At 38.7% G+C, this 12,466-nt stretch overlaps 2 protein-coding genes across 3 annotated transcripts in view; one reads left to right on the plus strand and one right to left on the minus strand.

Annotated features, from left to right (window-relative positions):
- Window positions 1-5,081, minus strand: part of LOC128871533 (uncharacterized) — a 114,846-nt gene extending 109,765 nt beyond the window's left edge. For both annotated transcript variants that reach the window (XM_054113357.1, XM_054113359.1), the window contains exon 1: window positions 4,964-5,081. The gene's annotated coding sequence lies outside the window, so the exon portion shown is untranslated. The remainder of the gene's footprint in view (window positions 1-4,963) is intronic.
- LOC128871534 (uncharacterized) lies at window positions 894-1,617 on the plus strand. The gene is made up of 2 exons (XM_054113360.1): window positions 894-999; window positions 1,120-1,617. The coding sequence occupies exons 1-2, from the start codon at window positions 961-963 to the stop codon at window positions 1,474-1,476; spliced, it is 396 nt and encodes a 131-aa protein (XP_053969335.1). The 5' UTR covers window positions 894-960; the 3' UTR covers window positions 1,477-1,617.
- Window positions 5,082-12,466: the final 7,385 nt, after the last annotated feature.

Consider the following 12,466-nt stretch of genomic DNA (forward strand, 5'->3'; position numbering starts at 1 on the left):
TTTATACATAAAAAAAAAAAAATTCTGACGTGTACATGAAAATCGCCGATAAACGTGTATTTTTATTTTTTCTCCCCTTGCCGAAAAAGTATATTTGGTTCATAGGACAGAAAAAAAGTTCGTTTTTGTAACGCAGTGTAAGAGGTCTTATTTTGACATTCAAAGAAAAATGCTATTTTTTAATATAAATGATCGGATGTTTATTTCATTATAAAGAGGAAGGTATGCCGTTAATAGTGAAAAATAACATCAGGCAAATGACCACCACGACCATGCTTACAGGACAATATCCTTTTCATAAAATTTTCCATAACCGAATTGCAAAGTGGCTGCCCTATGTCCTCGAATAGCCTCACGTATTCCATCTTTGAGGTCTTGAATCAACCACTGAAATCAAAGAAAAAACTCACAAGGTGTTAAACCACAAGCCAAGTGCGATCACCTCCTCGAGAGATAACACGATCTGGAAACTTTTCCCCTAAAAGATCAATGGTTTCGTTGCTTGTGTGGCACGTAGCGCCGTCTTGTAGAAAATAAACATTGTCCAGATCAATACCACCCAATCCCGGTCATAAAAAATCGTTAATCATCTCTCGATAGCCCTTTATATATTTAAATAACACCTGTTATTGGAAAACCCTTTAAATAACCTTGAATAGATAAAATAAATGGAACTTAGTACTGTGACCAATTACCTTCTTTTCTGTTTGAAAATATAAATGCCCTTTGTTTACTCAGCCTGCGCAATTAAGCCTTAAAAACCCATTTATATAAATTATTATTCTACACAATTCAACCAAATGAAGCGAATCAATGCATAGAAGTTACTGTTTCATTTTATTCCATTGCATAACTTTATTGGTTCTTCTATTTTATAAGTTGGATGGACCGACTTCAGTGAGTATAAATACGAGGCATTTCACTTAGAAGCTATCAGTCGTAAAAGTCGTGAAGTAAAAAATGAAATTCTACGTTTTTCTAATTGCTCTATTTGGCTTGGTATGTATTGTTGTTATAGTGACATGATTAAAAACTGAAAAACAAAAAAACAAAAAACAAAAACAAAAGGACACTCGGTTTTTTGAAAAATAAAACATTTATAAGCTTACTCCTTTCTAGGTTTTTGCCAAAGAGCAAGTGAAATCAATAGCAAAGCACCACCTGAAATGTTTGATGCAAAACCCCAAGGCCGGTATATACTTCGCAAATGTATTAAAGTTAGAGTATCCGGATGTACCAGAGGTAAACTCACATATGGATTGTGTGGCAGAGAAATTGGGTGTGTTGGACCCCAAAACTGGACAAATTTATGTAGATCGAGTGGCCGCATTATTATCCGTAGACCCAAATAATGCTGAAGATATGGATATAATTAAGAATTGTGTTGTTGAACCGGAGGGGGAAGAGGTAACTGTACGTAGCGGATACTTGTGTATATTGAATTCGAAGCTTCGAGATAATATCTTGGGTGCATGATTGTAATCGCAATGATTATTAATAGAGATTGAGCATTGTTCTTAAATTCTAAACGAAAACTACTTAAAATACGGTAATATGTATTGGATCAGCTTTGAGATATCTTATTTCGTATTAAAATAAACAGAGCAATCAATTAGATCGAAATAGTTTCCTTTTAGACATTTGCATGAATGTATGATAAGTAACCTATGAATCATTTGCAATAATTTTTGGCATGTGCTGATCACTCATGTCATCACCATTGGTAAGGTAAGCACATGAATTGGTTTTATTTTTATTATCTAACAATATTTGTACCTAAAAGTAAGGTACTCCACGAGACATGCGTGGAATGCACTCAATGGTGCAACAATTCCTCATTTTTTGCTTTTTAGCAATTGAGATCTCCTCTTTCTTTCCGAGCAGTTTTGTAACATTAACAGATTTTTTTCTGTTCTGTAGTTTCCTCAATAATTGTAATCCCGTGATAATCCAACTATCAGGCGTGTGCGATCGTGCAATGCCTCGTAAATGCCGAGGGAACGGGAGAGCACCAAGTTATTGGTGGAATGACGGCATCGCGTATTTGAGAAGCGAATGCCACAAACGGCGGGGAAGGCATCAACGTAGAAGAAATAGGCCAGAGGGGGAACAGCTGTGGGCAGAATACAAAGCCAAACGCCTAGTACTTAAAAAGGCCATAGCAAAAACAAGGCGGAGGCATTTGCTAGCCTCCTAATTGAGGTAGATGCGAATCCTCCCGCACATAGAAACAAAGTTTTAGAAACCTCCTGACGAAACTCTAAGCCAAGTGAGCCTTTTGGAGGGAGTAGATGGGGTTTAGGGAGGTATAAACGAAAGCATAAATGTTAAAGCCAAAAAGTATTGGGAAAAGCAGAGAGCAAAAGAAAAATTTCCTGGTTCGACGAAGAATGAAAAAGACTATAGAAAAAAATAATAAAAGAAGAAGCTATGATAAACCATAAAACGCGACAACTGCAGAAAAGTTTGAAAATCTACGACGGGGAAAAAAAAAAGAGAATTTTTAAACACAAAGCGAACTAATATATTTTATTTAAAGAGGTTCAGTTATTAGCTTACGCTTATTGCATCATAGCTGTCTAATTTGAAAGAAGCCTTCGAAGGTACAGAAAGAGCAGTGACAAATATGGGCTTAGAAATAAATGAAGCCAAAATTAAAGCGCCTTGCTCAACTTTTTCTTTGGGTTATGTCAGACACAATGTGGGTCAAATTTGTCTGTACGCTCAATTGTTATTCCAACTTTGCTATTTTTTTCCTTGTTCACTCCTCTCGGGAGCATAGGGTCTGGACCAGACTCTCCCATCGTACCCGGTTCTGTGCTGTTGTTTTTGCATCGTCCCATGCGATGCCGGCATCTGCTAGTTCGCGCAGCATGGACCTTCTCCAAGTGTTTTTTGGTCGACAGCGACCTCTGCTCCCTTGCGGGTTCCAGTCAAGTGCCATCCTTGTGATGCTATCTGGTGGTTTTCTCAGTGTGTGACCTATCTATCGTCACTTTCTCCGCTTGATTTGCCTAAGAATGGGTTCCTCGTTCGTTAATCTCCACAGTGCGTTGTTACTGATGGTGTTTGGCCAGAATATTCTGCAGATAATGCGGAGGCATTTGTTAGTGAAGGATTGTAGCCTACCTTGCTATACGGTAGTGAATTTAGATCGCGATATGTGCTAATGGGGAATAGCGGAAGCGCTACAATCATAAACTCGAAAAATTGTACGAGCACCCGTCTTTAAATCAGGCCAAGGACTACGACTTCAGCAGCTTTCCTCAAATATTTATGCGTAATGTTTTAATTAAAACAACAACAACTTAATAACCTGCAAATCAGAATCATTCCAAAGGGGCTTATCCCCCGCTCCACTACCGTAAAAAATAAAACACGCCACTGCTTGTAAAATGTAAGCGATAAGTTGACTCTATTGTAGGGTAAGAAATCACACAACACTTTGTTAATGAAATATACAAACATATGTACATATGTATATAGATAAACACCCAACTCAACAAATGCCAAACGGCTAATAATCAAAAAGTAAACACCAGATGAATGCAGTAATTGTGAGTTAGATTGTTAAAGCTGCCAAGAGAATTCGCAATACAATAAAAAAAAACAAATAACGATTTATACTACATCGATTATAAACAAATTGTTAATATGTATGCAAGTATGTATATTGGAACAATATTTTGGATAGAACAGAACTTGAATTGTTATTGCTGGCTATTTTGCGTATTTGCATGTTTGTATTGGTAAAAAAGCCTACACCGTCAAATGACTAGCTAAATGCAATGGACGGACGAAATTTCGCACGAGTGTAGCTAAAGATTTGACGGCTGTCGCAACTTGTACGGTTTCAGGCGAGCATGAATGAATAAGTATTTTGTATGCCATAACTGCACTGTCAACGCGCTCGCGATCACGTATGCAACAGCAACAGGCCACAAACGGACAAAAGAGGTGGGCGCGCTTGCTGAATGGAAATTGGAAAAGTACCCAAATAAAAATAAATGCCGTAAGCACTGGCTGATCATGTGAAAGTGTCTGTCTTGCTCAGTTGCTGGCAACAAGTCGTATACCTCCGTAGTGCTGGCCCAGAGGTGCTGGTAATGTGAGAAGGGCGTGGGTTTTGCACACTGTGTATTTCCTCATAAATAAGTTACATTCCTTGACAGCAAACACACACGAGGACATTTATAGGTTTTTCTACTAGCAACACCCGCCGTGTCGTGCGTAAGCTGGTTGTAAACAAACTTGAAATCGTCAGCAGAAGCCAACAGTTTTCGATTTGTTTGTACACACAAAAGACCTTCAAATGTCCTTTAACAAGTAATGTTTACTTCCAGCCACCTGGGTTCTACACACACACACACACACATACGTAAATATATGTATATGTACTATACATAATCACCCTCGATTCACCCTATAAATGTGAAAAGACGGAGCCAATAGCAAACCATCGTACATAAAAACGGAAATGACAGTCGTAAAAAGCTCAAGAACAATGTTAAACGTAGTAAAAATTTAGTAGCTCAAAAAACAGAAAAAAAAAACCAAAGAAATATATAAAAGCACGAACACTCGACGAATTACGCGGTATCGCTGATTCATCGCTTTTTGAAGCGCTTCCATTATTATTGCCAAGAACAACATACCCATTTGTCTAGAAAGTTTGTCATGCTAGTCGCTCGCATGGCGTCTCCGACGTCATCAGCGCATTTCTATTATACATACACACCCTTTTAGTGAAGTCACGACATTTTCACGTCCGTGTGTGTATGTATGTGCATGCTCACACACAGACGCTGCCAGCATCTGTTAGCTTGAGAGCTTTTAGCCGTTGAGCTTTTTTCTTAGGGGCTATTCAGCATTGCCAGTCCCATTAAATTCATTCCAAATATACGAAATTCAAAATTTTCAGTGACAACACTTTATGCTAGTAAAATGTAGACATTTGACTTACCGAAAGTATACTTCGAATTTTGTTAGTGATTTTATTTGATGAGTTGTGCAAAAAAACTTGAAAAATTTGCTATTAATAATTTTTTCCACTACAAATATTTTGTATAAATCCAGACAGTTTAGTCATTAAACGAAGAATGAATGAATTTGATTTTGTTTTCGAAGTTGTCATAGTTTTAAGGGTAAAGTGCTATTTTTGTTAAAAATATATTTAAGAGTTTATTTTCTAGAGAGTTCTAAGTAATAAAGTAAAGGGTATGCAATTTTTCCCTGTAATTTTTTCTCATCAATTTTTTCTGCGCTACCTCCAAGTAAAAATTTGTTAGTAAAATGGATTGTGGTTTTGGAGCTGGTATGTATATACCTATTCTCATAGACCTAAAATTGAAAAATATGTGCGTTTTCCCAATACCAGCAGTGTCTTCCATGCGGAAGTACTGGCAATTGGGGAAGCTGTAGGCTACTAATTGCAGTTTTCTCTTTTAAGGGCAATATCGCTATTCTTTCGGATAGCCAATCTGCAATCCAAGCACTGGATTCGGCTACAACAACCTCTAAGTTGGTGGAACAAAGCAGGGATAGCCTTACCACCTTGAGTGAAAACCACAAAGTGACCTTAATCTGCGTCCCGGGACATCGGGACATTGAAAGTAACGAAAAACTGGATGAACTGGCAAGAGGGGGATCTGCCAAGGCAACGCTCTTGCAGAATCGGTATTTACACCTTTAGTCAAAAATAGAAATTCCATAAAATACCACCGAATCGCGGATTGTACAGGGTCCGGCACTCGAAGTGTAACCAATTAAAAAGGCCATCAATCTAGTTTGGAAAATTACTTTTATTCAATTCAAAGTAAAAGGTATGTGAAAATAATACAAAATTAAGAATCAATTTTGCCTTGACCAGGGCCTCGAGACGGTGCAGAAACGAATCGCAAGCAAGAAACGGCTCACTCGCAGGCATTGGCTTTTTTCAGCGCCTCGAGACTGGTGAATATTTTAGTCCGAATCTTGCTCTCCAAAATGGCTCAAACAGAATAATCCATCGGATTCGCGTCTAGTGAGTTTGAGAGTCATTGTGTGAACGTTATAAACTTCGGAACGTGGTTTTTTAGGCTTTCCATTCGAGGTTCATTCGAGCTTTGTGAGACGGTGCTGAGTCCTGGTGAAACGTCCAGGGTCTGTCACTGAAATGTTTGCCTGCCCACGACTTCAAAGCAACCTCCAGAATACTTTCCCGATAATATTTCGCATTTACCATGACCTAGACCCCATGAAAACGATTGGAGAGCGCCCATCTGCGGTTACAGTGGCCCAAACCATTACCTGTGGCGGGTGCTGCCTCCTGGTGGGCAATCGATGACTCAAATTCTGGTATGAACGGTCGGTCAAATAAACTCTATCGTTTTGAGAGTTTACGAATTGCTCAATTTGAAAAAGTTTCTCATCGAAAAACGCAATGTTCGGAAATTGGCCGTTTTCGGCCAAGCGAAGCAACTCCTTCGCTATCTCAAGTCTGACTTGTTGCAGCTTTGATGTGGCATCATGCACCTTTGGGATCTTGTAAGACTTGACTTTGAGATCATTTTTCAATATGCGGCGGATACTACGGTCACATATTTTCATTTCTTTCGCCATTTGATTAGCACTTCGTTGGAGATTTCGCTCAAGTCGCTTCTTCAGTTCTTCAACCACTTAACGTGACGTTGCAGTCTTTTGGTGATCAGCTCCATGACGTTTCGCGACGCTACTAGTTGCATTGTAACGAGTAATGGTGCGATAAACAAAAACTATATTTACTTTAAGGTGATCGAACTCACGAACAATCGCTGCTTGTGATTTTCCAGCTAAATACAACGCAATACACTATTACGCTTGAAATCCATTACTGATTTTCTTTTTTCGCATTTACTCTGTACCTGTAGGTTGAGAGATCCGAAGAAATGCAAAATTAGCAATCAAGCAATCGTCGACATTGATAAACATAAAACGACGGGACGCCTGGAGACTAACGCACAAGGTGCAATATCCGGAGAGTATGGTGGATGCGGCATTAGCTCTCATCCGAGCTCGTTTAGCTTGCCTAATGTTTGCTTTGCGGTATAAGGTCAGGTGTTGTCGTGGTGAAACAAAATTTTGTGTCATTCAGGTTTAATAGCTGATGGGAATAATAATATCGCAGTTATCGTCTGGTTTGGTTCCAGAAGTTCATAATAAATAATACCGGTCATATCCCACCAAATAGACAGAAGAATCTTCTTGGGGTGAAGGCCATCTCTAGGGGTCGGTTCGGTGTTTCATTTTTATCTAACCATTGGCGTTTGCGAACAGGATTATTGTAAAGGCCCTATTTTTCAACACCAGTAACGATACGGTTAAAAAAACTATCATTTCCAAGCCGTTGCAGCAGCTGAGAACACACATTCACTCTCTGCTGAAGGTTGGCGACGGAAAGCCTATGCGGAACCCATTTTCCCAGCTTTGAAACCTTTCCCAAGTGAACCAGGTGGCTGTGAACTGTGAACTATGCATTGAATTTAACCTCTGAGCTATCATATGGACTGTCAAATTTTGCTCAGCTTCCACGAGTTCGAGCAAGGCGCGCGGGACATCCTCCGAGTCGCAGTTACCACTTTGGAATTTTGAAAACCACTTTTGCGCAGTCCTTCCACTCACGATATCCTCTCCGTGAACAGTGTTTATTTCTGCAGCAGCAGTTGTTGCATTTTTACCACTTTTATAGAAAAAATACAAAAAGTGCCTCTTATACGCGTTCTTAGTGTTTATTTATCATGGAACCATTTAGACGTTCTTATGAGGCGTAGGATAGGTTTTATCCCAACACCGGATAGTTTCGCAAAAGAGTCATAAGAGTATTTTCCTAACAACCTGTGTCTACTCCTAGCTAAGGCTGGACAATTACAAAGGAAGTGTGCTAAGGTTTCTTTCTCTTTATCATCTCCACAACGTCTGCAGCATTCATGCGAAAATACACCTAGCCTACAAGAGTGCCTACCTTACAGCCAATGACCGGTAACACAAATCACGTCCTTCGAGATTTTCTCACTTGACAGGTTGAGCAGTTCTACTGATCCTTTCTTACCTATTTGCGGCCAAATTATCCTGCTTGTAACACAAGTATTTTCTTTCTTCCATGACCTATTGCCTCTATTTTCAAGCGGTAGAAGATTAGTACCCTTTCTGGCTAGCTCATCGGCCATGCAACTTCCTTCAATATTTCTATGTCCCGGAACCCATATAGAACTGACCTTGAAGACGGAGCTAATATCATTTAGAGCTGCCAGACATTCCTGTGCAACCTTTGATCATAGTATAACTGATTCCATTGATTTGATGGCACCATGGCTGTCCGAGTTTTCGTTACGGCGTGTGTGTTTAATAATACAAAACAAATAAAAAAAGTAGGGCAAGTCACATGTTTGTAGAAATTCAGTGAATTTCTTGTTAATATTATGATTTGTGACATTTGAACTAAACAAAATAACAAAAAAATGTGAAAGCACAAATTATACAAATACCTCCAAATGCAGTTTTTCTGCGGATGACGCCGTGGCTAGAAAGTATTTATGTGCGTTTATGTATACTTTCTTGTGGTTGGTAGTTTCTATTACTTTCGCTTCCTCTTACCCTTCACAAAAAAGTAATTTCCCTTCCTTTTGTTCGTATATTCTCGCGGCATGACATTGCAACGAATTTGGAAGGCGCAACCTTGTAATCTATCATTCTTGCGGTCGTCCGACTAACGAAATTCGGAATACATTGGATATTGACCATTAATTAGAAAACCCGGATACGCAAAGGAACTAATAGCAACATAAACAGGAACTGAAGGATGGTCGGAAGCGCGAATGGAACCGAATAGCATTTGAAACAATAAAAAAAAAATTTATTTTAACCGATGAAAATCGCTTAAGACCAGTAGCAGAGGCAAAGTAAGGCCCAACTATATGCTAACTCAATTACCTGCATTAATCATAATTAGATTTAAATACTTTTTTAGAGAGTAGGTACGTTTTTTTTCATTTTTTATATCGGCTGTTTTTTAGCTGCATGAGAACTACCGATATCGATAACTATGGTTTAAGAGCTGAGAATGACAAACTGAGTAGACATTTTTGTTCAGTAAGTTTTGGCAAGGGCGGTGGCTGTAGCCGAATGGGTTGGTGCTTGGCTTCCATTCGGAGTACGTAGGTTTAAATCTCCGTAAAGCAATAAAATGAAGAAAGTTTTTTGGAATAGCTCCTCATAAAAAAATATCTTCCGTTCGGAGTCGACTTAAAAGTGTAGGTGCGTCCATTTGTGGAGCAGCATCAAGACGCACACCAAAAATAAAGGAGGAGCTCGGCCAAACACTTAATGGAAGTGTACGCGCCAATTATTTATTTGTTTAAGATTTGGCAAGTCATTTCGTTTAAGGCCCGAATAACGCTTCAATTTTTACTTTCCAGAAAAATAAATCTGTTCGCGAAGTTCATATATTGTAGCATTTCGTTTATTTTAAGTGCGGTTTACACGCAAAAATTAATAAGCTAAACATCTACGACATTTGGTTCCAACCAGACGGCACTTCTTGCAACACAATACGCCATACGTCCAGATTTATTGGAAGCGTAGTCAATAATTGGACTGATCGAATAGACCATGTAACTCGTAGCCGCAGCCGACATATGCCGCAAATCACATTCAGAATATAAAAGCTGTGAAATTATCTACCAGATTATAATACAAAAAAAAAGTTTCTCTAAAAATATTTCTGTTTTGTATTATCATTTTAAACTCCCAAGCTCTTAAAAAAGCACCCAACATAGTCTCAAAATGCTACACTTTAAATTTTATTGTCGGAATAAATATTTATGTTCTTTAGTATTTCGTTGGTGCACTCAGTTTTATTAATATCTTTATGTCAAAAAAGTACCGCGAATTGTTCAATAAAAAAAAAAATGTTTGATCATCAAAATTTATTTTGTCGCCTTCAAAATAGGTTCCATTCGAAGCAAAACACATACCTATGCCAACGATTAGTTCTTGACGACGCGTTTGAGGGGATCTTCTTCAGCTCCTTCAGCGAATTCTCCTTAAAAGCCTCTATCGACTCAAAGCAGCGTCCGCGGAGTGGCAATTTAAGTTTTGGGAAAAGGAAAGAGTCACAGGGGGCTAAATCCGGTAAATACGCTGATTGTTCGATGATATTTGATGAGTTTTTGGTCAAAAAAGTGTTCACAATATGAGACTTGTGAAACGGTGCGCTATCCTGGTGCCAAATCCATGAGTTTTCCTTCCACAAATTGTTCCAGTTCCTACACACATTCTCTCTCAAACATCGTATAACTTCCAAATAATATTCTTCATTTACCGTATAAACATTTAGAATGAATTCCGAGAGATAATCAAAGAAAACGAGTAACATTACTTTCATTTTTGACCAACTTTGACTTGGTTTTTTGGGTTTCGGCTCATGTGGATAGCGCCATTCAGCCGTCTGTTTACTGGTTTGCATGTCAAACTCATATACCCACGTCTCATCACCTGTTATGTTGTGCTGGATAAACGTTGGGTCCAAATTCGCTTGCTCAAGCATGTTTTCAGCCACCTTCTTTCGATGAATTTTTTGAAAAAAATTCAATTCTGTTGGAACGAGTCGAGTAGCCACGCGTCTCATGCCAAATTGATGGTGTAAAATGTTGCGAATTGATTCATGAGCAACGCTAAGGTCACGAGCTACGTCTCTCAAACTTAAATGAGCAGCACCATTTCCTTGACTTTGTCGACGTTTTCATCCGTTGAAGACGTTGATGGGCGACCAGATCGGGGCAAATCTTCCACGGTTTTTCGGTCATCTGCAAAAGTCTTATACCACTCGTAGACCCGTGTTTTTGATAAAGAACACGCCATAGGCTTTTTGCAATATTTTCATTGATTCGGCACACGAAACCCTTTCGAAACACAAAACAAATTATTGGTTCGATATTGTTTTCCATATTCGCAGAGCACACCTGCGGTTGACTGATATAATTAAATGAAAAAAAAAACAAGCTAATTGACAGTTCACGCTCAAACTCTGCGACACTATAGAGGATATTTGTACCAACATTCCAGCAAGAAAAAAATTTAGACATACCTCACAGAAATAAGTATATGTGCAAAGTTTTTTATACCGATATCTTTGTTGATAGTAACGGTACATTTTTGTTTGGTATGCCAAAGTCTGCATTTGCAGTCCAACTTAACTATTCGGTTGCAAATTTCTTCATTACTCATTATTCTTAGTACCGTTATTACAAATTTGTGTTGCTAGATTTGGTTTTCATGTAAAATAAGTATATGGTATGTGCAATCAGAGATCAGTAGTGATTTGGCAATCACTGAGAGCAAGTTATCAAAAAATGTTGTGTTATTTGCATGAACAAAGAATAATTTGAACAAAGAATAATTGAATTATTGATGGGTTAAACTGTAGAATGCCCCGTGGAAGACATTTATCTGATGAAGAGCGTGGTCTGAAAGCGAAAGTGGCAAAATTATTTATGAAATTTCTGCTAGAGTAAATCGGCATAGGAATACCATCCGCAACTTTCTTAAAAATCCAGAAAAATATGGTCAACTCAACCGAAGCAGCAGATCAACTAATATCGACAGCACATGCAAACGAGAAATTCGTGGTCTGGCTGCTCAAAAAGAAATGTCTTGCAAGAAAATCAAACACCATTTAAGTCTTGAGGTCACCGATAGACAAATACATCAAATTTTGGTCGAGGACGGAACACTTAAATATTGTTTGCGGGAGCCGGTACCAAGACTATTAGCATGCCACATTAAGGCTCGTTTAACATTTGCCGGCAAATATAAATTTTGGACTAACGAATTCCGAAAGTTCTACTTTCGGACGAAGAAAAGTTTAACTTAGATGGTCCAGATGGTTGCCAGAAATATTGACGGGACCTTAGGCAACCACGGCAAACGCGCCATAAGCGGAACCAGGGTGGCTGGTCTTTGATGATTTGGGCCGCTTTCGGACATGGTGGAAAGTCTACAATTTGTTTTATTCCGACAAGAACCAACGCAGAATTCTATGTGGAGGATGTTCCCATTGAGTTTGCGGGAAACATATACGGAGACGACTGCGCTTTCCAGCAAGACAAGACATGGATTGGGGCGTATCCATACGGCTCGTTTAACTAACGCCTTCCTATCGTCAAGAAAAATTTCAGTTCAGCATTAAGTCCCGATTTAAACTCAATTAACGATCTTTGGAGAATATTGTCGGCCCTTATTTATAAAAATGGTCGGTAGTTTGAGACAATCAAAGACCTGAAAGGTGCTTTAGTGGAGGAGTGGGATAAGATAGCTGATTCCACTCTTCAAAACTGTTCCACTCGTCAAAACTGTTCTTTCTCAAAATGAAAAACATATTAATTATTAGAAAATCGAAAGTTATAGAAACGTTGAAAAAAAGTGTAAAGAAAGGCCAATGCACATACCTTCT

Source organism: Anastrepha ludens, chromosome 2 (genome assembly GCF_028408465.1).
Source record: "Anastrepha ludens isolate Willacy chromosome 2, idAnaLude1.1, whole genome shotgun sequence".
Taxonomy (NCBI): Eukaryota; Metazoa; Arthropoda; class Insecta; order Diptera; family Tephritidae; genus Anastrepha; species Anastrepha ludens.